This window comes from Chrysemys picta, chromosome 14, assembly GCF_011386835.1.
Source record: "Chrysemys picta bellii isolate R12L10 chromosome 14, ASM1138683v2, whole genome shotgun sequence".
Classification (NCBI taxonomy): Eukaryota; Metazoa; Chordata; order Testudines; family Emydidae; genus Chrysemys; species Chrysemys picta.
The window spans coordinates 15,684,013-15,711,298 of record NC_088804.1 but is presented as its reverse complement, the minus strand read 5'-3'; the positions used below and the strand labels follow the sequence as shown (position 1 = coordinate 15,711,298).

Here is a 27,286-nt window from a genome sequence, read left to right as displayed (position 1 = left end):
ACGCAATGCTTCCAGGGAAGGGTTGGAAGGACTTTTGGCCTATTGAGGCTCCATAAGACTCATGGGTGATTTCTGGTAAGCTTTTAGCATTCATATAGGAACTTATTGTATGTTTTCTCTACAATGCTTTCACCTTAAGAATAAAGGTGCTTACTCATGAAGAACTGTGTGGTAACTTATCACTTCTGGCAATTATAGCTGTTCACAGCCTTCAAAGAGAAAGCACACTGCAGCCACTGGCCAGTTTAGGCACTCTAGAGTGCTTGGGATATCACAGTGAAATGTGATATCCCAAGTAGGCAGTGAAATGTGAAGCCTGGAAAAAACATCGGGGGGAGAGAAAGGAGAAAGAGAAGAAGTCTCTGCCCAAGTGAGGTCATGGCTGATGAGCTAGAGGCCTAGGGGGGGGGGGGGTGTCCTCTAGAGGTCATGGAAGGAGAATATAGGTGAAGTTGCCTTGGATTGTGGCAATGATGTCTTGTGGCAGTGAGTGTTACAGTTAATTAGTGTTAAATAAGTATTTCTTTTTATCAGTTTGGTGCCTTTCAGTTTATCGCTTTAGGTACACAATTACAGTCAAATAAGTGTATGAAAAAAATTAACTATTATGACCCTCTTAAAAAAAAAAAAAAAAAAAAGGGAATCCCAGTTCTTCCCCTCTTTCCTCACATCACTTCTGTAACCCATCCCTAGGTGAGAACCAAAGGTTAATTGTGGAGAGCTGGTAAGGCTTTTACATTGACCAGCTGGTAACCACTCATGTCCTCAAACCATTTGATTCCACAGTGCTTATTAAAATAAATATGAGTCAGTATCAACTTTATTTTAAAATATCAAGCTTTATTATTATTATTATTATTAAACTAAAACTAAAGTATACAACTATTAAAAAAAGGTCAAATTAATAGGTTGGTCTCAGTAGACAGTGTTTTCATTAATGACATGTATAACTGAGAAGAAGGGGTTGTAAGCATTTTTTGGAGGACAGGATTAGAAACCAAAAGAAACTTGACAAATTCGCCAGTTTGTCTGAAATCAACAAGATGAAATTCAATGGAAACAAGTGCAACGTACTCTACTGATGCAGGGGAGAGGGGGAATCAAATGCACAAACACAAAATGGAGAATAAATGGGGAGGCAGTAGTACGGCTGAAAATAATCTGAGGGGTTATAGATGATCACAAATTGAACATGGGCCAATGTAAGACCATTGCAAACACACACACCCCAATATCATTCTGGGATCTATTAACAGGAATGTTGTATATGACATGAAGTAATTGTTTCACCCTGTTTGGCACCCCAAAGAATTTTACCAAACAAAAAAAGCCCCACAATCAAATCTAACTTGAGCTAGTTTAAAAAAAAAAAAACAAAACTGAAAATGAGTTGTCTAGTATTTAAACAATGATCTAAGGCTAGGTCTACACTACCCGCCTGAATCGGCGGGTAGAAATCGACCTCCTGGGGATCGATTTATCGCGTCCCAAGGGGACGCGACAATCGATCCCCGAATAGACACTCTTACTCCACCAGCGGAGGTGGGAGTAAGCGCCGTCGACAGGAAGCCGCAGAGGTCGATTTTGCCACCGTCCTCACAGCGGGGTAAGTCGGCTGCGATACGTCGAATTCAGCTACGCTATTCACGTAGCTGAATTTGCGTATCTTAAATCGACTCCCCCCTGTAGTGTAGATGTAGCCTCAGAGCCAATAATAAAGCTTCCGCCTAACACTTCAGTGCTTGTGTAATGGCCAACCCTTCCCTCTAACCCTGCAGAAATATAATACAGACTTCAGCAGAACCTTTTATGGTAAGCATAAGTTTAACTCTTGTGTACCAAAATGTACATATGACATTTTAAACATGTCACAGAACAGTAATGCAAGTTCTGAGACAATATTTAGGGCATTTTAAACATTGTGGAGGAGGAGAGGAGACTAATACTGGCATGGAGACCCAGTGAACTCTGAATTGAGAGGCCCATATTCTGAAGGGATATTTTCTTTTCCTTTCTGATGTTTAATGTCATTTGCTGATTGCAGGCTGTTTTGTTATTTCACCTGGGACCCTGACAGTGGGAGAAACAGCCAAAAGACCTTGGCCAGAGGCAGGAGCGGTGCCAGGGTTTTTGCCACCCTAGGCAGCAGCAGCACTCCTCTTCTGAACATTCGGCGGCAGGGGTCCTTCCACTCCATGTCTTTGGGGCACTTCAGCAGTGAGTCCCGGAGCGAGTGAAGGACCTGCTGCCGAATTTCTGCCGAAGACCCAGAGCGGAAGGACACCCCCCCCCCACCCCCGCTGCTGAATTTCCGCTGAGGGCAGCAAAATGCTGCCCCCCAAATCCTGCCGCCCTAGGTGACTGCCTAGGGTCGCCTAGTGGAAGCGCCAGCCCTGGCCAGAGGTTTGAGTGTTGGCCTGCTAGAAAGATGTGCCCTGCAAACCCCCTACAGTGGGATAATGGACTCATATGCATGCTCCCCACAACTCCTAAAGGGAGGGGGTCACACTGTGGACAGTGTAGTGACACCTCCATGTTTGATCTTGATAGGTGTCTATACAGACATGCATGCACACAACCGCACCCAACAATTGTAGAATAAAGACAGTGGGGCATCTCATTAGAGGAGGATAAGGTAAGAGGGTTCACAAACTCTTCATCTCTCAGACTTCTAGACTTGCATGGAGCAGCAGCTGGAACTGCAATCAAGGAATCAGATGTTGCTGCTGACAAAGCACTTCTCACTAGCTGGCCTCCTTTCAGTTCAGGGGGAGACTAGTCAAAGGCTGGAATGGCCTGATTTGCTGACATCATGATCTCTACTCCCCCAGGAAATCAGAGTTAGGGATTCTGGAACATCAGACCTTACCCTTGATTCTTGTGGTTTTCCATCATTGCTTACTAGGCCTTACAGCACCTCCCTCCAAGGCCTTTGAATAAATCAGGTCCAAGGCCAACCTTGAAGCCATGCAGCTTGGTCCAATAAAATTCAAATTAAGTCATCCTTAGCTAGCATCATTTTTGATAAAGCCCTGTTTGAGCCACCAATTTATTCAGTGTATTGCATGCCAGAAAGACTCATGACCCCACCCCCAATTCCCAGTATCAAAAATACAGAACATAAAACCTTTGAGGGAACTGGTGTGTCCTTACCTGAGTCCTAAGATGACACTGTCATCAGTGTATAGGACATTAAATGCAAACTCCTATAAAACCAACCACTCAACCTTCTTCCATCAGCAAAATTAAAAGTAACCTTGGGCATTTTATGAGTAGGGTTGGAAGGAATGGATTTTCAATTAGTAAATGCTGATTTCACTGTACACAAACTGAAAGTATTTCTATCAATAATTGAAAAGTTACTGATAGGCAAAGGTAGAAAAATGCTGCTTGAGAACTTAGAGTTGTATTTAAGAATATTTACTTGGTACTTTTTGGCATTTGATGTTTACATGTGTTTTAATGGTTATGAACCTAACTTTTTCAATCTCAAAATCTATTATATGACCTGTCCATAATTTCCTGCAACTGTGAAATTTTATTAGAAAAAAATGCTTAAAAATAAATACTGACAATTATAAAAAAAAATTATTTTTTTTTTGCAGAAAACACTTACTGATGACAAAGGTCAGGTTTTTTACTGAGAAGTTACAGCAATCAGTTTTTCAGGTGAGGTCATACCATTGCTTTATACAATGCCATTGCATTTTAATTAGGCTAGACTATGGCTTTGAATACACTGGGAGGAGAGGGCAGAGCTGACATACTGCCAGTGCAGCTAAGCCAGCATGGGTATTTCTTAATATACTACTGGTAACAGCCAGAAGCAGATAACTAACTCCCAGAGTGGAGATGAAATTCTATGCAATGAGTGCATGAGGTACAGTCCCTCCTGGGTCTTCCCCTGCCTTGGTGCTGCTTACACCTGCACTCCTGTCCTTACTCAAGGCTGGGCCTATGGGCACAATGCTACCCAGTATTCCCCCCCCCCCCTTCAGACACAAACTAATGTTTCCAATCCATAGAAAATTCTTATATTTAAGATATTTTCATCCCCAAACAGTCAAAATTAAGATTCAAATGTTCCCATTCATTTCAATGGGATTTTGACATCTTCCATTAAAATTTCTAACAACCCCCCCCCCCCCCCCAAACTAACCTATAGTTAACCAGGGAAGATTGACAATGTATTTTTTTAAATTTATAATACATAGGTTACCTTTTAGGAAGTGCCCCTGCTCTCACATCATGCAGAATGGCCTGCAAGTCCAGTTATCACTTAGATGAGTGTTACCAGAACAACTAAAGGATCAGGCTTATCCAAATGAATTTTGGAATATACATTTGAAAATAAAAATCTACATCCTACACATACGTTAAACACGAAATATAAACAGTTCAACCTAAATACTCAATTATTCTTTCATGAGTCAGGCCTTGAGGAAGAAGAACGCTATCACGTGTAAAGACAAACCTGTTCCTCCAGTTGTTTGTCATGCTTATTGGACATAATAAACTTGGTGTGCTGGAGGCTATAATTAATCTCTACTAAATCAACACCCCTCCTATGATAGCTTGTCTACTGAGCTGTCTAGTGACACTTAAGTCTTTAGTAGATAAATAGTGATTTGTTATAATCACACAGCCTGTCTTTCCATCTTATTTTCAATAAGACAGAGTAGCTTTTCTATATATCTTGTCCTAGTCTCACAGTCTTTATCACCACCCACTGTCCCATAACACTGACTTATTGTCACTGCTCTGTAACAGAGTTCTGCAATCAACTTCCTGCATGAGTTTGAACAATTTTAGATTCTTCTGAATCTAATTATTCTTCTGTTCTGTCTGGATTGCTCAGTGTGTTTTTAACTAGATGAGGCTGGGTAATGGCAATGCTCCTTAGCTCTCCATTGTGAGATCTTAAGAGGAGAGGATCGGGGGGGGGAGAGTAGTCATCTTATGGCCAGTCTATAATCTCAGTTTCTGTAATTTAAAAAAAAAAAAAAAAGTTATTGAATAATGTATTGTGGTTGTTTCTCCTCCAACGAGAGGAATTTATCAGGAGTATTTTATACCTATTAAACTTTATAAAATAAAAAATACTAAGTTGAAACTTCAGCAATAAACTATTGGTGGGTCCTTCTTTAGCATGTATAAGCCTGTCAATATTATTTGTATTACGATATGGCCTAGGAGGCCTAGTCATGATTCAGGACTAAAATACCCCCAAGGAACTTACATTCTAACTACCAGACAAGGTACAATAGGTGGCTACAGACAGATGTAAAACAATGAAACTATGTTGTCAACATGATAAACAGACCTCAGTTCACCAGCAACCTAACCATTGTCAAACTTTTTGGAGGCATTGTAACAGGGTTTACTTGCCACTGGAAATCCCCCTTGTTACTGTGACTAGGGATTAGGTCTGTCTGGATTGATATCCCCTTCTGTCACTCACTTACACCACAGCCCCTCTTGTTCACAAGTTGCAATGCTGTTGCTTCTCCTTCATGTTATCCCTCCAGCCAGATCACTATATGCATTTCCCTGCTGGGGTACCAAAAAAAAAAAAAATCTCACAAGACCTGCTATCCTGGTAAATCTTTCTAGTCAAGACAGTGCTACTTTTCCAATGACTAGTAGGGGAACCTGAGTCCATGAATTACTCCAGGTTCCAGCCCAAGGACCCTACAATCAGCACCCAAGGTTTATATAGTTTCAACCCTTACAACCATTTCTTTGAGTTTCTTCTACTGTTCTCTGCAGGTTCTCTTCACAACCATCCATTCTGGTAAACACATACTTGCTATATCAGTATCCCAGATCTTCTAACTTACCCTGACTTCTTCTTTCTCTTCTGATTTTCACATAGCAGTTCAGTGTGCTGCCTTCCTGACTTTATACAAGCCCTGCCTGCTTCTGACCAGATGGGCTCCATCTTCAATTAGTGCTTCTCACTGCCCCTACCAGGTTAATTAGCCTATTCTGAGTCACCTTCACACATTCAGGGATGACATGGAGTAAACAAGTAACAGAGGGGTAGCCGTGTTAGTCTGAATCAGGCAGGATGGAAAAGGAAAGCTTAAAGAGGAATTTGAAAGAGGATAATGGAGTAGGTGTAAATATGTTTACAGGGAGCACCTATCAAGCGGGAGGGGCGGCATGGGAGAAAGCATAAATTTAACAAGTGGACGAAACATCAGCATTCTGGGCAAGACTGCATTTGTCAAAGCCAGAGAAAAGTATGTTGAAGTAATCAGGACATGAGATGATGAAAACCTTGGAGGAGAGTTGTGGCTGGATAGGAAAGGCTTTATCTTAGAGATGTTATGCAGAAAAATCAGCAAGATTTAGATATAGCCTGGATGTGAGGATCTTTCCTGGTGAGAGGTCTGAGTTGAAAATGATGCTCAGGTTATGGCCATGAATGAAAGGCAAGATGTTGGTGTTGTCCACAGGAACCAACAAAGGAGGTAAGAGGGAGGGGAAATTCAGAGCTGTTTAACCACATTGATCTTGACCTGGGTGCTAAACCTCCACCAAGAAACATTAGAGCTGAGAGAACAGTTGGGGGGTGGGGGTGTCTATGAATATTCATTCAAATTTAAGAAATAATTTCTATTTGTCTGGATAGAGTATCTTGTTAGATTTCCATGACACTCCAGTGGTCAAGCTTCGCTAGCATGAAAATTCACAAAATGCAAGATGAATGGTAAAACATCCAACAAAATCAAATTTTTAATTGTGGATTTGACGGCAATATTCTAAATTTGATCAGTGCTGGCTAGTTACATAAGTCACCCATTCAGGAAACAGAAACAATAGCATGTAACCTATGCAAGTAACCAATAAAGCACACATTTAAAAGTTCAGATATTGAAGGTTTGCAATGTACTGTTTGCTAGCTAACAGATAAATTTGCTCATGAATATTTTGCAAAGAGAAAAAGTGATTTTCAGTGTCTAATTTATTCTTTATTAAGAATATTGATATGTCATATATATTTCTCACCAATCCAATAGCAAGCGCATTTCAAATATTTGCTATCAGCAAATCAAGATTCAGAAGATACTTTAATTTATTCAGTGCATAAGGAATCCGTTTGAGGAATTCATAATTTCCTATATTGTTAACTTCAGTGCAGAAATTATGGGTAAAATCCTGGCGTCACTGAAGTCATTAGGAGTTTTTCCATTTACTTCAACAGGATCAGGAGCTCACCCTGTGTCTTTACATAGCATCCAGCATAATAGAACCCCAGCCATAATTGGAGTACCTGGGTGCTACTGTAATATAAATCTTTAATAATCTGCTTGTGGTTAGTCTATCAGCAGAAAGTGAGGCTATATTTTTTAACTAGTCTGTTCAAATTATTCATTCAGGTGAATAAAATATTCTCAAGTTTACTATTATTATATGAAATATAATAAAAGCTACAATCAAAAACTGAATAAAATACATATGCACCTTATTTTTTTTAATTATCATTGTTTGCCAACTCTCTAGTTCACACTGGGTCTCCCCATCATTAGTGAGGAATAAGCACAGTTCCATGAATGTAGTTTTCTTGGTATGTCACATTTCAGAGTAGCAGCCGTGTTAGTCTGTATCCGCAAAAAGAAGAACAGGAGTACTTGTGGCACCTTAGAGACTAACAAATTTATTAGAGCATAAGCTTTCGTGGACTACAGCCCACTTCTTCGGATGCATCCGAAGAAGTGGGCTGTAGTCCACGAAAGCTTATGCTCTAATAAATTTGTTAGTCTCTAAGGTGCCACAAGTACTCCTGTTCTTTTTTTTTGGTATGTCACAGTGTATTATATTTGTTTTTATTACTAAATGTGGCCCATAAACTATACAAGGGGCCAGATCTTTGGCTATGTCTAATGGGGGCAGAGAGGTAGGAAAGGAACTGGCTTTAAGACACTTTTCTGCTCCTCCGATGTTGGGGCCTAGCAGGGGCTAGTTCAGACTTTATATAACTTAAAACTGCCTAAGGGCTATGCTAACAGTTCCCCAAAATTCCTCAATTTAGTTAAATCAGTATAACTTTTGTTTAGACAAGTCTGTAGTGGGGCAGCTGCCCCACTCTGGCGTGGAAGGGATTAAAACAAGCCAGAGAGGCGGACCGCGGCGAGTGGGGGCTGCAATTGGCCGAACCTGCTGCGTCAGCAGGTAAATAAACTGGCCTGGCCTGCTAGGGTGCTTACCCTGGCAAGCCGCGTGCCAAACGTTGCCGACCCCTGGACTGAGGACTGCAGTGAGCCACTAAGGCAAGTGATAGAACCAAAAGCTGCCGGTCCCCCAGAATGGGAGGGAGAGCCAGCGGAGCAGGCACAGCCAGAGGGCTGTGTCCAGAAGTGGATGTCGCAGACCGGGTGTGACCGGGGGTCCGACAGTGGAGACCGAGAGAGTAATGCTGGGCGAGACACCACTAGTGAAGGTGCACTGCTGAAGGAGCTAATTCCCAAACCAACCAGCAGGAGGTGCCGCTGTGGTGAGTCTGCACCCCGTTCCAAAGCCTTCCACATTTTTTGACTTTTCAGAGTTATTAGTATTATCTGAAGAAAATTTTCAATCTGCTTAGTCCCAGTTAGGTTGTTAAATTCGTTGAGGTGAATAGGCTAGGAGAAGAGCTCACACCTCAGATTAGGAGGACCAACACCTATGCCACCAGCTATTACTTTGCCAAAAACTGTCTTTGGCCACACTGGATTAACAATGCATCTACTTACACTGTGACAACTGTTTCTTATTGTAGCCAATCTAATGTCAAATTAAATTAAATATTATTTACTAACCTACATGTTTTATTTAAATAGTTTTTTATACTTATTATGGAAGGCATATTACTGGCTCATCTCCAGGTGAATGGCAATGACTGTGAAATTAAGTTTCCACATAATATATGGTCAGACTTCTTATATTTCATGGTGTGTGCAAAACCTTGATTTCTTTCCTTTTCTTAAGTGCTGGGCATGGAAAATGTGCTGTAAGAGTCTCTGTGCACTGAAACTGCTTGGCACCTTCCTGGTATATACTATACTTAAACTAAAAGTCTTAACTTGTTTCTGAAATGGTACTGAACAAGGTTTGTCTCTACCTACACACTTATAGTCAAACTATCTAGCACTATTGCTGACACCAGTTATGAACAAGGGGAGATCTTCCTAATTTAGACAAGGCCAAATATGTTAAGTGACTGGCCCAAAGTTAGTCAGCCAGTCAATATCCGTTCCTTCCCTTAGTCCTGTGTTTAATTCACAAGAATGCACTTAATCAATTCTCATATTTGCATCAGTAGCTTCACTGAAGTCAACTAAGTATCGGTGTAAAACTGACATGAAAGCACAATCAGATCCACTATATTGCCTAAGAACCAAATTCTTAATAAAATGATTCTATATATAAAAATGAAGTGTATGAATTTAAATATTTAAAGGCCAGATTTTCAATAGATTTCTTAGTGGGTAAATGATACAAAAATCCTATTTATCAATCCAAATGAAAGTCACCACATTTGGATGTACAGACACCAAACTGGATACAATTTTAGTACAATGGGAGCTAGTCTTGCAGATTTATTTTTGAAGCTTTGGTTTGAAAGGTTTGACCAATATCCAAATAAAGAAAATTAATAAAAATAGTTCTTTGAACGCACTTTCATTCTGTGTATGTATCACAAGGATTTCATCAAAGAGCAAAACACCATTTTATAGCAAAAACTAGCCATACAAATATACACCTATTTTAAATTGCAGAATATCTGCGAGATGAAAGCCCTTACTCTTGAACCCTGAAACAACTTCACTATTATTTTTAATAGCAAAAGTTTCATATTCATTCAATCCATCCAGTATGTTGACTGATGCATAAACTTGCCGGAAAGAGTAATGTGATAGTTTATCCACTTAAATACCACAAGGGGGCAGCAAGAGCTCTTAAGTATTCAGCAGCTGAAGCAGCAAAAAGTTAAGAGGAACCTTACGTTTCAGATTCTAAGGATTAAGTCATGCAGTGCTTAATTTGTGCCAGGGCTTGCAAGGGCTGAGCCCCGGCATCTCTGGGCTTGGCAGTTCATAGCCCAGCCCCTCTGGGCTTGCCATATCAGTTATGAAAGTACAAAAATTGCTTGAGCCTCAACACCAAATTGCTTGAGCCCTGGCACCTCTTTCATTACAAATTAAGCACTGGAATCATGATTATTACTACTCAGTCATGATCTAGTATATGAAATAGCATCAGATAAATGGTTCTCTTTCTGTAGAAAGTAATCCCAAACCTTCACACTTCTTATACTTGGAGTGACAGGCGTCTTGTGTTCAGACACTCATTGAAGCTTGTTGTATTAGAATATAAGACATTGCATCAAGTGAGAACAATTTTCAGAATGTTGATTTCACTGTTAGTCTAATAGAAGGATTAATAGGAATGAGGAAATAAGTATTATAATTGAATAGACAATTTTGCAGCAAGCTTTATGTCAGCATGTCTGTGATCATAAGGCAAAACAGGAAAATCCTTGCCTGAGACCATTTTAACTGACTTGTGTGCTGAGGGCTGTACCCACTTGTGGTTATGTCACTTACAATCAATGATGCTACCCCCATAAACAGGAATATCACTGTTTTCAGTCCCAGGGTCAGTTTTGTCCCATTTTTGAGAACTCCAGTCTAGCCACCTAGAAGATCCATCAGACCTGGTGAAATTGACAGTTGGCTAAGTATATTTGCATCTCAAGAATAAGCCCCTCCAGGCTTGTCACACACTGACACCTTGTCCTACCTGCCTGAGTATCTAGACCCTGATCCAGCAAACCATTTATGCACATGCTTAAAGTTAAGCATGGCCAATGTGGCTAGCAGCAAATACCTTCTCTAAGTAACTAGGCTGAAGTTTACAAAAACTAAAACAAAAATCAGTGTTCTGTCCTAAAATGTAAGTCAATGGAGTTCATGCTTCTGCTTAGATTTAACCATGTGCTTATTCATTTTCTGAATGAAGGCCACAGCAAAACTATACCCTTTCTATGAGCCCTCCCCCTCATGTAGAATCAAACTAAGAGTTGGGCTGATTTTTATTAGTGAGAAGTGGTGACCACTTCTCATCTTTTTTTAATGCAGGCTACAACAGTGTTTGCCATAACTATTCCCAGCAAATTATCACCCCTGTGCTATGACTGGTAGGAGTGGGAGTAGAAGTATGAGTACAAACAAGAAATCATCAATCTGAAAGTGAGCACAGACTGAAGTCCATAAAGAGAAGTGATAACTTAGAACTTCCAGATATTCATCCACAGATCTCAAAGCAGTTTACAGAAGAAAAGAAGTATCTGTGTAGGTGAGCTTGTGGCTATGCCACTGGTCTGAAGGGTACTGTAGGTTTCAATTACTGCCTGACCACTTTTGTTTTAAATACAAACACAAGTTTTTCTGCTTCTGATCATTCTTAAGACACTAATTAATTTTGTGGGAAAGCAAGCAGGCTGAAGAAGCTGATGCTATTGAGTTATTTAACGGGAGGATTGGGGATCCTAGCCACAATTATCAGAATAGACCACTCTGGTCATTCATCCTCAAATTTTCTGTAAATGTAAATGAACTTTGAATTAGGCCCTACGATAGCATTGCAATAAAATGGTGAGAGTTGGCAAGTCTCACAACCGTGTGGTTTTTCTTGAAAACCCAGCTCTTAGTCATGTGACTATTAAAATCACACCATTCATTTTATTTTAATATAATGAAAACTTCTGGCCCTTATGGTTACTGAGAAGTTTGAAAACATGACCCAATTGTACTGTAAAGCTTCAAAACCCAGAAGGTAAATAAGCCTAAAAAGTATAGTGGTTTTTTTTTGTTCTTTCAATTCAGTCATGATTGTAGGGGGTGGGCTTGATTCATCATTTTTGTTTGAGGTTAGCAATATTGCATTAAAGTCAACAGGAGTGTTTTGAATTGGCCATGTACCGATCCTCTGCAGAGGGGTGATTTTCACCATATAGGAGTAATGTCCTAAGAATCTTACTTTCTATAAAGGCCTGATCCAAAGCCTATTGGATTACTTCAGTCTACTTTAAGTTCTTTAAAAAATAGACTTTGCTAGCTTTATGTGGTTCAAAATTTAGCCAATAAAATGTTAATGTATCAAGGAAGACCGTTGTCTTCAAAGAAATACATCCCAGGACTGTCTTGTTTGAAAAGCAAATATTGCAGCACAAAAACGGACTCTAAACAAAAGTGAAATTGACTTTATTTTCATTCTCCAAACTGAAATGTGAAAATAAACAGTGGGCATAAATATTGAAAAGTTAATTTTTAAAGAGTATTCCCTTTAGTAGTGTAAGATACAATTAGCAATATAGGCAAGACATCTGTTTGCTTTGGTAATAAGAATTTGAAGAATAAGTCATAAGAAGGTCATCTCTTTGACATACCATTGAAAAGTTTCAATTATTGACTCAAGGCACAAAACATTTAAAATAGGAATATACAGTTACTACCAAAAAGATAGTAAAAATACCCATTTTGCCTGTGTGCAATAATGGGGTCAAAGAAAGCTTGTGTCTAGGTGCCTACAGTTCTGGCTGCCAAAAATAGTTGCTAATATAACACTATTTATTTTCTGAGGGTCAAGTTATTAAGGTTATAATATACAAGCATTTGAGAGTTACACTAGTAATGATCTAATTTCACTACGTGCAATTGAATTAAATCCATCTAATCTGCTCCAATATATTTATGCCTTAGGAAGCAAGAATTTATTAAATTGGTTCTGTGGCATATAATTTCCTTTCTGTATTATATCTTTCTAATTTGTACAATAAAAGGAATTATACATTTATGTCCATTTCTATAATTTGCTCATCTCTTAGGCACAATAAATCAACAATTATTCATTAATTAAATAATGCTTATATTGGCATATGTGGTAGTCTGACAGCAAACAGCTAGACCAGAGGAATATACAGTAGATGAATTCTGACTATGAAATGACAAAATTACAAAAAAGAAGTTGGGATTTTTCAGGAGAGAAGAGTTGCATCTGTAAAGAATAGCAATGCTGATGAGTTTATGAAGTTATTTGTAATGCCACATTTTCAAAAAGGCACAGGTGATTTTTCACCTATAGTTTTGTGGGTGCAAGTGATATAGTTTTGGAGCCAGATCCTCAACTGGAAGTCAGTGGAACTACACAGATTAATACCAGCCAAGCTCCAGCCATTGATGTTTAAAAACCCTCTTTATAAACACGTGTTCTTCATTATATCCAGATTTGTCATTCCCTCAGTGGTGCTTCCTCTGTTTGCAGCGCCAGGAGGCTGGACTTGTCAGTCATGAAGAGGTTTGGACTCTCCTTCTGGGAAAATTCCCAGTTCAGTATGTCTCTTGGCAGTTTCAAGAGTGTGCAGACCTCCTGCTGTCTGGAGTTACAGCTAGGAAAGCATTTAGTTACTTGAAGCTTTGCCTTCCCCCTTTGCCACTCCAAGGCATTTTTCTTGGAGGTTTCTGGCCTTTTAGAAATGCTTGGCTCCCTAGCCTACAGAAGCTCTACATGTGCTGGGATTCAAATGATAACTCAATCAATCAAAAGAGAGCCAGAAAAGACCTCCTCTCTGCTTAATTGCCCTCACTGTTACTTAGAAAGAAACCTCATGACTGCTACTGCTCCAAATAAGCTCTCACATCAGTGAGAAACTCCTTTCAGCAATCCCTGATTGCAGTCCCTTTGCTAGTTCCTGCTTAAAGTTAAAGTGTAGCAGATCCCTAGCATGAGGTAGAATGGAAGGCACAGCTCGGGTAGAGGGTAGCAGCCAGAATGCAATTCCAGCAGAAGGTCCCCCCATTGTTTAATTTCCATTTATAAGCCTATCATTTCCAGACAATATTTTACCACCTTTTGCACCTTCAGCCACAGTTTGCTCATCAGCTCTCTTTCTAACCCCACCTCCTTCCCCAACTATTACTTGCTCTTCAGACACCATGATTTTTAGCCATAGAGTACTCCATATGGCCACTAATGGACTCTAGGGACTGATCCAAAGCCCAGTGGCTACTGGGAACCTTTCCCTTGACTTAAGTGGGCTTCAGACCAAGACAGCGGTCCTCTTTAACACATTAATTCAAATGATGGTGAACCAGTGGTTCCTGGAAATCATAGTACATTGGTTCTATCATAAGAGGTGGTATCAAACCTTTGAATCAATGTTATACATATTTGTCCACCTCCAACTCATACAAAAAGGAAGGGATTCAAAACACCCTGAACCACCAGTTGAAGACTGAAACCATTGTCTAAGTCCTAGAGGACCAGAATTGTAGGTTCCTCCATCAAGAAAACAATAAAGCATTTTTTAGACTTTATGAAGATGAACTTCCTATTCAGAGCATCAAGCTTCCAAATGGGATCTTTGCAGTTCATCCTGGCAATGAGTGAGCAAAATACAAAGTGACTATTTCCATGTTCCTAATCTTCAATTGTACTAGTGACTCACATGTAATGCCATTCTGGGCCAGTATTTTTAGTTTAAGGCTCTACCATTCTGCCTGGCTACAGCTCTGAGAATATTTACCAAAATTATAATAGTGCTGACAGCCACATTACAGAAGTGGGACAACTGGCTGACTAATGGCAATTTGAAATGATTATAAAATAATACATGCTTTCTCTCCCTATGTGTGTTCATTTATCTATTTTGCTTTGAGGGATGAGTGAGTGGAGTGCTGGTTCATTTCTTTTGGGAGATAAGAAATCATTGGAAAAACTCGCTATGTTATTTCCCAAAATATTGTATGGAAGGAGCAGTTGATAGTGTGGGAGTGGGATTAGGAAGTAAATGGGGGTAATTAATCAGGACTAGTACGTAGCGGAGAATTTACAAGCTTAGAAACTTTTACATAGGATTAAAACCTTTCCTTACTGAAGGAAAAAGAATTACTGAAGTAGGGGTATCCAAGTATCACATTTAAAATTTGTCTCAAATTAATACACAAACAAGTACAACAAATTAAGATCCATACAATATTCCAATATGCATATATTGAAATTTAATTGAGCTATTCAGAAAATGCATGATCCATTCTTTAAAGTGACATTATTGTGATACATAAATGTTATACATGGTATCAGGTATATAAAATATTTTGTTAATGGACTAATGACAAAAATACTGAGGATGGAAGACATTTCAGACAGGAGAATCCATGGATCATAGAGAGTTAAAACTGTAGCTTAATTTCTTGGTGGGGAGACCTATAATTTAAGAGACATTTTCAAATGTCCTCGAGTAAATGATGCACATACAAAATGTATTTGTACATCAAGTACTGTCTGTTTAATTTTGTCCTTAAATCACACTTTTCAACCATATTTCTCAGAGCCTTACAAAAGTGGGTGGGTATTAGCACAAGTTTAAAGAACTATAATGTGCATCTACAAATGTGTGGAGGTTTTTTTGTTTTTGCATGTAGAAATAGATATACTGTCACAGCTGTTAGCACAGTGATAGAGGCCTTACACGAGTATGAGTATTGAGGCTGGTGTGCACCCTTCCTACGCCTGGACCCTAGGAACCAAGCAGTGGTAAGTATCTTTCTTAGTTTAAAATGAAGTGGAAACACTAGTGCAGTTTTCTGACCAAACTAAAAGTCAGGCACAGCCAGAGCGCACCCCTGCTGCAGGGGAGTAACTGGTAGCAGAGAACCCCGCCGGCGGAGCCCCTGCCCCTACCGCCAGAACTGCAGCGTCACGCAGACAGGATTTACTCCGCCGCACGCAGCATGTCCCCCCTGCAGCTGCATTCGTCAGGCAGCGGGGTGCCCCGGGCTTTCGAGAGGAGACAGCCCCGGGAGTTTTTTATGAGGAAAACCGTGGGGTGGGCGATGAGGCGGTCGGTATTTAACGGGCCTGCACGTGAGCCGAAGGGGTCCTTACCCCGGGGGATAACCCCTTTCCCCTCTCCCCGCACGTTGGCACAGCAGGTGCGAGCCATGGCAGCAGGGCTGGGACCGGCGGGTGGAAAGGAGGCCGCGGCCGCCCGCAGCTGCAAGAGGGCGCCACTGTCCGCCGGAGCGCCGCGCCGCGCCGCGCTCGCCCCTTGGCTTTCCCCAGCATCCAGGTCTCTGCGGGAACCTCCAGAGTAAACGCGCCCGGGATTGGCTTCTGTCAGTGAAGGGGGCCATATTGGATCAGCGCATCGCTGCTCTCACGCACCATTTTATCAGCGGCTCTGATTCTTTCATCTGCCTGGATGCTCCCTTCCCACCCCCCTCCCCGCCCAGGGCGGCGACCCCCGCCCCTGCGGGCTGTAGAAGCGTGAGGAGAAGGTGTCCCGAGGAAGGAGACTCGCGCGCTCCTCCCCTCCTCACACCCCTCGCTCGCTCGCTCACTCCTCCCCGGCTCGCAGACCCGCTCTCTTCCCTCCCTCCCGCGGAGGCACCGTGTCAGCCAGCGGAGGCGGCCCCGGCCGGGCGGCCAATCAGCGAGTGGGTGACAAATATGCAAATGTGCCCCCCCCAGCCCGTCCCCTCGGGTTCGCTGGGGCTGGTGGGGTCGCGGCGCGGAGCTAGTGAAACTTCGCCAATAGCCCTCCTGTTTCTCTGCCCGGGCGGGGGAAGAGCAAATCACGCCGCGCCGCCTCCTCCCGCTCCTCCTCCCGGGCCTGTGCCAGCCACCCGGTAAGTGGTGTCCCCAGCCAGCCGTTGCCTGCGCACCCCGCGGGGCCGGAGCGGCAGGGGGATTCCCCGAGGGGGGGAGGGGAGCCGCCGCCCCGTTCCCCCGTAGTCTGGCCGAGGCAGGGAGCTGTCAGGCGCGGGGCATCTCTCCCCACGCGTGCCGGCCAGGCGGCCGCCGCCGTGTAATGGCGAACCCGGCGGTGAGTGCGTGCGAGGGGACGGGCTGCTCCCCACCGCCCCCGGAGCAGGCCGCGCTTCAGGTGCCGGAGACACGGGCTGGCCCCGGCTCCCCCCCGCCCACGCGAGGGGACGGCGCGGCCGGGCCTGCTCTCGCCCTGCCTAGGCTGAGCCTGCTTCCGCCCCTCGCAGGGCAGGCGCGGGGCGACGGCAGAGTCTGGGTCGCCCCTGCCCCTCGCACCCACCAGGCGCCCCTCCCCCCCCAGCCGCGCCTGGGCCGGAGGCAGGGTGGAGGGGCGGGGGCTGGGTTGGAGCCGGGCCCCAGCATACGGGAGGTCGGCGGGGGCTGGTCCCCAGCGGGCAGGAAGGCGGCGGAGGGAGAGGGATTGGAGCTGGCTGCCCATCCGGCAAGTGGGCGAGGCGGCTGGGGGAAGACTGGCGAGGTGGGAGCTGCTGCCCGCTGAGAGGGCGGGTGCGGGGCGGTGCAGGCAGAGAGGGAGGCTGAGGTTGGAGCTGGCTGCCCCCTGGGCGGGGGGGAGGGGAAGCGAGCGGAACGGAGCTGGCTGCACGCTGGGCAAGGGGGCGTGTTGGTGCTGGCTGCCTATGAGGCAGAGGAGGGGTGCGGGCAGCGGACCTGGCTTCTCCACCAGGGCGGGGACGGGGGATGGGAAGCTGCTTTTCCCCTCGGCAGATTAAAAGGGGTTTGGAGTGCAGATTGTGGGGGTTGCTAATAGGCGTGGTGGTGGGGGGGGTTAAGCTGGTCCTTGGGATAGCAGGGTGGTCATTTGAGGTTATCTCCCTCCTGGGTGTGTTAGATGGATTGGAACAATATATGTCAGGAGAATGTGTGTGTGTCTGCTGAAGGCGGGAGGTTTGTGACAGCTTTCTGCTGAGGCGAAGGGACCTACTGCAAACAGGATGGTATGGAAGAAAACCTATTTTCCCAGACAGGTTGGTGGGAGGGGAGGAGAGGAAGAGAACATTCAAGAAGTCTCTCTTTGCAAAGGTGACATCAAGGCCTTCATCTCGTTTTCACCCTCCTTATTCACTTTTGCATGCAAAAGACCATATCCATAGTAACTAAAAACTTTAATGAAAGCTGTATCACCTCACTATGAGGAGATACAGACAGATCTGGTGTCTCCTGCAGAGGAGAGACTGAAGAGCCTTGGGCCAGCAGGCATGGTTGCTGAGGAGAAAATGGAGACTGCAGACAGAAAAAAGGGAAGGATTAATAAATATAATGCTGCAACAGCCATGATAGTGCTAGAAAGGATTCTGACCTCCTCTGCCCCTTTTTTCTGAGGTCCTGTGACTTTGCTTTTAAAAGTAGTTGTCTCTGAACCTCCACCACAAGAAAAGTAGGCTTGTTTGTCATAGGAGGTTTCTGTACCCCATTTCACTTCTGTGCCAGTCCAGAAACACCAGTTTGTTAGGTGCAAGCTTTATCCCCCTCTTTTTCATTTAATCTAATAGTAGTCATAACTGAAAACTTCTGAGCAGAAAGACTATGTTGGACTTTGTAGGTAAATAGTTTCTACTTCCTTTAATATCTTTGAGCAGTTACAGAGTTTCTATCTAGCAAGGGTTGTGAATTTTGGTTTATATCTGTAGGTGAAATAGCCTATATTATGTTTGTGCTGACTTCTTTCGAGTGGTAAACAAAATCTTACAACCTATGTGTTTTACTTCAGATTTTGATAATTACCTAAGTGGGAGAGTAAAATAATATCCTGCTTATTTCCTGATAGTCATATGGTCTCCACCCAAAAAGACAACCTGATATGTTTCTGCTTGTAGGCATCTGCTAATTCTTTAACTGTTCAGACACACCTGCTTGATGGGGCTGCAAAACACTACTGACTTCAATTCCTTTTTTAACACATGAACATAAAAAATAAATTCTTACTCTCTCATAAGCAATTCACAGAGCTGTACTTTTGACAGTCATGGATATCATAACAATTAACCATCCACAGGAAAAATACTTCTTCATAGTGAAACTGTTACTTATAGGATATCTTCAACAAAAGCTTGTCAGCAACAATCAATATTTTGCCATTCTAGGAACATCACAATATGCGGTTTACCAATTGTGCATTTCATGATATTGGAAACAAATTGGGAAATACTATGCCAAACTTGTCTTCATTAATTTGAGTATAAAGATATACTCAAAGGTGCTAAGATCATTAAGTTAGTCAGTGTTGCTTAAGCTGTTGGTATTCAGCCACATATGTCAGCAAATAGTTTGGTATATAAGCTCCTAATTGATCTTTACAGTGGAGAGTAGCCCAACTTGCCTCCCAAAGACTTGTTGGACTCCTGTCCATCATTATTATGACTAAAGAGATCTGATTATTAAAAGATGCTGAGTAGCTTCAGCTCCCACTGACTTCAACAGGAGCAGTGGATGCTGAGGGCTTCTGAAAATCAAGCCATGAGTTCCTAGTCATTTTTGATTAGGTAAATGAAAGCTCAGAGTGGGGGAAAATATGTTTTTAGTGATTGTATCTGTGAAGTGCTCTGATTTGGACCATCACACGGAGACTATGAAAGCCTTAAAGCAGACCTTGTTCATGTGTTTCCTTTCTATAAAATAGACAAGAGCCAATGACTTAGAAAGATTAAAAATGAAATTGACACAATTTTATTATACTGCTCTACTCCTGTGACATTAGGTAATAGGTATGTTTTAATTTCAACATGCTTCCAGCCCTCCACCCCAGTGTGGGCAGCACTAACAATTCTTTATTTTGTATTATTTATTCATTTAACATTTTGCTACAAACTTCATTTAATGTAAACTACAAATCATACTTGAAATATTATAAATGAATAGGTCAGCCACACAATTTTAGCAGAGATTATCAGGTAGGATTCCTTAATGTGTTGCCTTGTCTCCCATATATCAGGCCTGCTGTATAAGTCCTTGTGTCTACCTCATGTAAATGTTTAGACTCTGGACCATTGCATTATTTTGGAAGGAATGATGAACAGAAGTTGGAACAGAAGGAGGAGAATGCAGTGTTCTAGTTTGGTCCTGCACAGTTCTGGGTTACAGTAATAGTTGTAAAAAGCAACAGAGAGTCCTGTGGCACCTTTAAGACTAACAGATGTATTGGAGCATAAGCATGCATCCAACGAAGTGGGCATTCACCCACGAAAGCTTATGCTCCAATACATCTGTTAGTCTTAAAGGTGCCACAGGACTCTCTGTTGCTTTTTACAGATCCAGACTTGAGTAATAGTTGTGATTCCTATGCTACTCACAAACTGAGTCCTGAGTAAATTTTCTTTGCTCTTCTTACTTTTTATAGATTGTTTCATTCAGTTTACTTCTCTGATCATTCCTGTTACAGCCACAGTCCCTTTCAGACTAAGGAGCAGACTGCTCAATACACTTAAGGAAATCTCATTCTCTTTCAGGCTCAGATTTCATTGTTTTCCCCTTTCTCCCAATCAGCCTCTTTCCTGGACAAGAGGCAGAGCTTTCAGGAACTTGAAGGATCTGAAGTCACCTTAATAGATGTACCCAAAGCCCAGCCATGGGATTTTGTGTGTCCAGAGTTCTAAGAACTGACAGCTGGAATCCCACTGTCATCTGGACTCCGTGAGGGGCATCTCTCCTGTTCAGCAAGAGGAAGGAGTGAAGACTTTTCTTTACCTTCACCATGTTAAATTTGCGGGGATGCAATAACCACAATATGGGTTGCTAGCACTTAATTCAAATATGATCAGAGTGTGCTGATCATTTTTTATTTCTCTGGCCAGCTCATATAGGCAAGAGAGAACTTGTTTGGCCACTGGCCATCTGAATGTAGAGACTCTTCTTTTTAATGTAAATTCTGGGTTTTTTCTTTTTGTGCAACATTCTGATAACGAATACATAAAAAAAAGCTAGTTGCTTTTGCCATCTAAAAAGATCACATGTTGGAGGAACTTGTAGAATATTGAACTGTAAAACACAAACAAAAATAAATTGTGGTATTAGAGCAATGTGGCAAATGAAAGCACACATTAGGCATTTAAGCATTTTAATCTGTAACATACACAGAGAGGTGTAAATATTTAGAAATGCTGTATTTATTTTATTGTATTGGTATATTTTTAGCATGGTGCATGTGCAGCTAGATACACAACTACATTTTAGTGAGAGCTCATTTAAGGTGTTTGTGTTGCAGCATTTGAGACTAAAGTTCTCTTTTTCATGTTGTCCTGCCACCATGCTTCATTTATAAAACTGGAGGGAACATACTTGGGGTGAGAAGGTGGTTCTGTCCTCAGTTTCACTCAGTTCTTGGCTTGTTTGACAACAAAGGTGCCAGTGTGATGTGGACAACAGTTGTACTGAGACCTCCAACTTGATTCAGCCTGCACACCAAACAGATGTCTGATATTAACAACTTTGGCTACTGTGGGGAGGGATAGCTCAGTGGTTTTAGCATTGGCCTGCTAAACCCAGGGTTGTCAGTTCAATCCTTGAGGGGGCCATTTAGGGCTTTGGGGCAAAAATCTGTCTGGGGATTGGTCCTGCTTTGAGCAGGGGTTTGGACTAGATGATCTCCTGAGGGCCCTTCCAACCCTGATATTCTATGATTCTATATATAACTGAGTGAATTTGTAGATCATAACTTTGAGAGTCATTGATTTTTTTTGTTTACCTTTTTGTTTTGTTTTAAAGGCCAGAAGGGATGTTTGTGATCATCTAGTTTGACCTCAAAAACACTGACACTTGAGGACTGTTAATTTATGAAATTAAACATTTCAAAGTTTGCACCTACATAAAAAGTAGCAGAGTCCGTCACAAGATGTGGCCATCCCATTCACTTCTTGTGGCCAAATACCAATTTTGACTGTGCTTTATGTAGCTAATAGAAAATTTACTAACAGTGAGTACCAAATTGATCTCCTCCTTCAGTGTGGTGTTAACTACTCACCTTTATGTCACATGAGGAATAAAAACAGTTTTCTGTGCTTAATATATTAGGAGTTTAGTTAGTCTTCCAAAGTTCATTCTAGAAAATTACATAGGCTTTTACTAGTAAATAAAATAATAATCTCATATAATTAATTATTTTAAAGATTAACACATTACTGAACCTCATAAGAGGAAAAACTTGTAATAGCTTCTGAAGACTTTCTGTTACATATAATGGCATAATAGTCTACCCCTTTAATAATATGAATAACGTGAACTTCCTGTCATTTCTGAACAGGGTGGGTTGATTTACATTGCCAATTTGAATCAGTTTAAATGAACATGCAGGAAACCTTGATTTAAATAATCAATTTTAATCATGTTTTGCATGTACTTTTTCATTATTTTCCTGAAGAAAGGTTGATTCTCACTGGCTGGCAACCATTAAAACATGTTGATTGCAACTAAATATAGCCTTTACACTAAATTTAATGCTGCTTTTTGCTAACCAGGAGGATACACTATATCTATGTACATTTATTTAAGCAATTGCATAGCTTAACTTACATTTATTTAGGTTCTTCATTCTTACCTTTCTATTCTTAGAAAATAGTGAATGATGCATTTCTTATTTACTAGATTTAATTTTTTACTTGCAATTTGTGTCATGCTCTAATTGGATGGAAATTCAAATTGAATTTTAAATGCACAGAAATGGCATTTTAAATTTAATACTACTTGTGCTGAATACATAAGGGAAAAACAGTTTATCAAAACGTGTTTTGCCTTGAAAACAAACTGCTTTATTAAACAAAGGAAGTTTTTTTTGTAGTTAGTGAATTTAACTGACTGTGGCTGGTCACCATGTCCTTCAAGATTTTAGAACTAGTAGATCTCATTTTCTCATGCGTTTTCAATTCCCAGTTGGTTTCTCAGCTTTGAAGGAGGCAGTCATTGAACTAAACTAGTTGAATAAATTGAAATAAAGAAAGTATTCTCTCTGCACCTTCAGAAGAGGCTATTGCTGTCCAAAAACTGGTTTAGCACTTCTACAAACTCTTGTTCCAGGTGCTAAACCAGTGACTTCCACCAGTTCTGTGGTCTGACTTTCTTTAAAATTTAGCAGCAAACATATCACATTATATTTTTTATTTAGTTTAAATTATTTTAGTAGATTATAGTGACTTAAGGCCTTATTAATATAAGTTGTCAATTTGAAATTACATTTTAAATAGGTAATTTAAAAAAAAATCTAATTTAAATTAAAACTCTTTTTTTATTTAAAAAAATCATTAGACATTTTTAACCACTATATTATTGAAAATGAACTTAGGCCTTGTTCTCTTCTCATACTGTAGTACCTCAGGCGTAACTTCCATTGAAGTTAGTGGAATTAAACTGTAGGTAAAACCAGGGTAAATGTGAAAAGAATCAGGCATTGGGTCTGTGTTTCTTCATGGCTGAAATGTACAGTCTTTCAAAATATTTATCACCATTTTGCGGAAGTCACAAAATTTAGTCCCTAATCTAGATCTTTTGTCTTCTGAGAAATTCTCAATTATAATCCTCAGAACGCACTTGTGAAATAGGTATGTGTTGCCAGTTTACTGATGGGTGGCAGTGAAACAGGTTGTGACAAAAGGTGTTGATGCTAAAATGGGATAAGAGTTCAGGTGTTCCTATCTTTTCACTGCTGTGCTCAGATGACTAGAATTCAAGAATGCATTCACTTACAGCTTAAGATACTGTCACTTTGAATTTATTTTAGTTTTAAGTTAGAAACGAGGCAATCTATTAAGGAAGTCTAAAACTTTTCTGCAGTGCATTGTTTGGGACCCATGTATGTCAAATCTGTATTAGAGCACTATTATAATGTTAGAGAGGTTTTATGTGCTCTTCATCTCAAAGATGTGGGACTTTCCTTGTGAATAAATGTGATGATGAGAGGGAAGCCTGAAACTGCACTTGTTCTGCAGAATATATAGGGTAATATCTGGAGGAATATCTGTGGCACCTTAATTTGAGCTTCATTGAGGCTTGAAATTCTGTTTTTCTGAATTTGCACAGAAAATTACTTACGCTTATGTGTAAACAGTTTTCGGTGCTGTCAACCTGTGTTCAAAACAGCCTTAGTCAACAGCAAAATAAATATGGCCTCTCCTTTGAGCTTGTTTACACCCTTGTTCACGTAATAAAATTATCGCAGCTCAGAAAACCACCACACAACCTGGTGGCTGGCAATGGCTCACCAGGACAGTCCTGAAACTGGAATACCAGAGTTACTGAAGGTCAAGATTAATGTGTATTAGTAGAGTTGTATGATGAAAGAAGGTTAGATTGTGGAATGGGTTAGTAGTTCATTATTTTATCTCTGGAGATCTGTAATGAAATCTTGTTTTAGGCCACAAGAGAAAATGAGAGCGAGCTTTTACCTGGTTCTTAGTGAATATTTGTCCATATCACACAGCTTCCACGTAATTGTTCAGGAAAAATCTTGGACTGCAGAAATGGGGGTACTGCAGATCAGGTTTGAGGTGCATTGGCAGAACTTGTGACAAAACTTGAATGATGATTTGAATCTATTTCGGGTGTAGCAAAGCTTCTATAGTTGTCTCCTAAGTTATCACTTATTTTTATAAATACTAAAAACTTACGCAAAGCATCTCATATTTAATCCTAAATGAAAGCAAATAAACCTTTTACCTCCTTCCCCAAATTAAAATGTTTTCCTAATCTTATGATAGGTCTTGGTTTCCACACAGGTCACTTAAAGAATGTATTTCATTCTGATCTTCCAAGGGAAAAGTATGCTCTTCATATTGGCATGTTCAGATAAGCTGTATTTGGGTGAGGAAATGGAGAACTTTGGTTCACTTTCAGTTATAAAGTGAACCAGGATTCACTATATGGAGTCCTGAAACTTGTCGTCATGACTACAGAACCCTTCATAGATAATTTTTGGAAACGCCAGATAAAAGTAATCTTGAAAGAGTAGAATAAGATAATATTTTTTGCTCCATTTTCCAGTAATCTTACCATTGAAATTTTGGACCCCGACAGTTTTTCTCCCATGGAGACATTTTGGATTAGCATGTCTCCTTTTTCTAAGAGCAGAATATTCAAGACTGTTTAACTCCTTCTTATCTCAACTTGTTAAAATCAACTTTACGACAAGGTGCAGCGCACACCTGTATTGGTACCAGTGCTTGCAAAGAAATATTCCAATCCAGCAAGTTTTTTCTACAGCGTTGGAGTAGTCTCATTTGAAATCAAACCTTCTGTTGTATACAAGAAGCACTTGGTCATAAGCACATACAAGTAAATAGTCTTTAACTCACCAGTTTTCTATTATCATGAGTTTTATGTGATATCACAATTTGTTACAATTGGAGCAGAGTGGTTATCCCAAATAAACTGAAATAAATAGTATATTCCACTTTTTACTAATGTATATGGAGAGTCTAAATTGAATGAAGGTAGATTATTTTTGTTTATGGTTCCAAAGGATTTTTTGAAATGGTGATGCTTTGGCTCCATCAAGAGTGTGTTAGGGATTTTCAGAGTTGTACAGTTTGTAATATAGGTATGTGTACATGTATGCTGAGGAAGATTTTTGTTGTTGTTGTTGTTTTACAAAAGAATACTGGCCTCCTTGTTTGGGTAATGGCAGATCATTTTTAAAAGGTGTTGTTTCTAGGTTAGCTTTGTTCAAACAAGCCATGTTTGGAAAAAATCTTCATTCCAGTTCATGTTGATAAAATTGGTCCTTACAATTTATATACAACATATTAACCCCATACACACATTTCAGGGCAAACAATAGAAACCACAGAAGCTTTACTGAACTCCTTTTGAGTTGATGCATCATGTAACTACTTACTATAAGTTTGGCAAAATAACTAATTGACAGCACCAAGTAAAGAAATACTGCTTAAATAAACGAGAAATATGAGACGGGGCTGGATCCTATTTTTTTCTTTGACTGTGACTAAGCTGTGTGCATGCAGCTTTCTGTAGTTTTGCATAGATATTTTTATGAACGTATTGGTGTAATTGTCATTGAGCTGTCTGTTTGCATGGGTAACACTTTTTAATGCTTTAATAATGCCTTATTTTTCTCATTACTTCATCTTTTATGTTTCTTTTTTCTTTTTAACACAAGATTCTTCAAAGCCACAAATACTCCATGGTTGTCTTAATATCTGAGGCTGGTCAAGCAAGTGGTCTCTATTGGCTAGAGGAGTGAGAATCCTCTTTTTTCTGAGTTATTGACAGAATCAGTTTGAGGAAGAATTTGTGATTGACAGCTATGTTTCAGATAACAAAACATTTAAGCAAGCTGATGTTTGCCACAGTTGGTAAGTGCAGAAATCTCTAAGTGTGATATTTTTAATTTGTAAACTAGTGGGGAGGGCAACGTTTGATTCCAAGATCATGGTTTATTTTTTCCAGATTAAATTAAATACCGTTGAAAATAAAATACCATTAATCTCTGTATTGCAAAACCTTATGCTATAAATTAGCCTGTTTGTAGTACTTCTTAACCAATTAACTCTTTATTATTCAGAAAAGTTGTTTGTATATTTAGTAATAGTTGACTGTTAAATTCTAGAAGTATGGGTTCTGAACTTGATTGACAGATGGGAAGAGAGGTTTTTGAATCTCTGAAGGGATCTCTGATTTTTTTTCTGTTGTGATATGAAATCGCAGTATAAAAAGAAAATCTAAAGGAAATTTTTGTGGCTATTCCAAAATTTGTACATATCCCCTAAGACAGTAGAGGGCAGATTAGAGGATGTTTCAGACGGGTGTCTGTCTAACTGTTTTAGACACAATCAGTCTTTTTAGGGTTCAAGAATTCCTAACATAGAACAGCCTGTAAGTAGGCTAGGCATACTTCAGTCTACCAACTTTAGAATGAGTTTACAAGTTATTAAATGAGAAAAGAAGAGCAGATATTGCAGCATGTATATCAAGAGTGCGTATTAAATACAGTTTTAACATGAAGTTACCAGCTTATGACAAACAGTTCTTGTTATCCTGATAACTGTGGTGTGCATTGTTTGGAAGATACAACTCGTTTTCCAGTTATCCTGATTAAAATACTGCGAAGTTTCAAAAAATAAAATGATATAAAATTAAGAATAACACTTCACTAATAAATTTGAGTGTACGTTAATGAAAGATCTCCTGAGAAGGCTTGTATTTAACAGGTTTCAGAGTAGCAGCCGTGTTAGCCTGTATCCGCAAAAAGAACAGGAGTACTTGTGGCACCTTAGAGACTAACAAATTTATTAGAGCATAAGCTTTCGTGGACTATGCATCCGAAGAAGTGGGCTGTAGTCCACGAAAGCTTATGCTCTAATAAATTTTAGTCTCTAAGGTGCCACAAGTACTCCTGTTCTTTTTGTATTTAACAGAATTTAAGGCTGCTCTATCTGCCTAGGAAAAGGATCATGTTTTTGTACGGGGAAATCTATCTATAAAAGCATATTGATCTAGAATGCAAATCCAC

At 40.5% G+C, this 27,286-nt stretch overlaps 1 protein-coding gene and 1 long non-coding RNA gene across 29 annotated transcripts in view; one reads left to right on the top strand and one right to left on the bottom strand.

Moving 5' to 3' along the window:
* Positions 1-12,235: 12,235 nt before the first annotated feature.
* On the bottom strand, positions 12,236-16,219 carry LOC135975600 (uncharacterized). Its single transcript, XR_010592547.1, has 2 exons — positions 15,934-16,219; positions 12,236-15,252 (listed from the first exon to the last, which is right to left on the bottom strand). It is a non-coding gene; the product is annotated as an uncharacterized LOC135975600 (long non-coding RNA).
* The window catches only part of CHD9 (chromodomain helicase DNA binding protein 9), a 186,344-nt gene continuing 175,239 nt past the window's right edge, over positions 16,182-27,286 (top strand). For 17 of the 28 annotated variants that reach the window (XR_010592546.1, XM_065567056.1, XM_065567058.1 and 14 more), the window contains exons 1-2: positions 16,530-16,676; positions 25,934-26,129. Coding sequence is in view for 1 of the 28 variants with exons in the window: in XM_042852265.2 (XP_042708199.2) it covers positions 16,498-16,676 (179 nt within the window). In the remaining 27 variants the exon portion in view is untranslated. Of the gene's footprint in view, positions 16,874-25,933; positions 26,130-27,286 lie in introns of all 28 variants that reach the window. The other 11 variants (XM_042852249.2, XM_042852251.2, XM_042852271.2 and 8 more) reach the window with 8 other exon arrangements.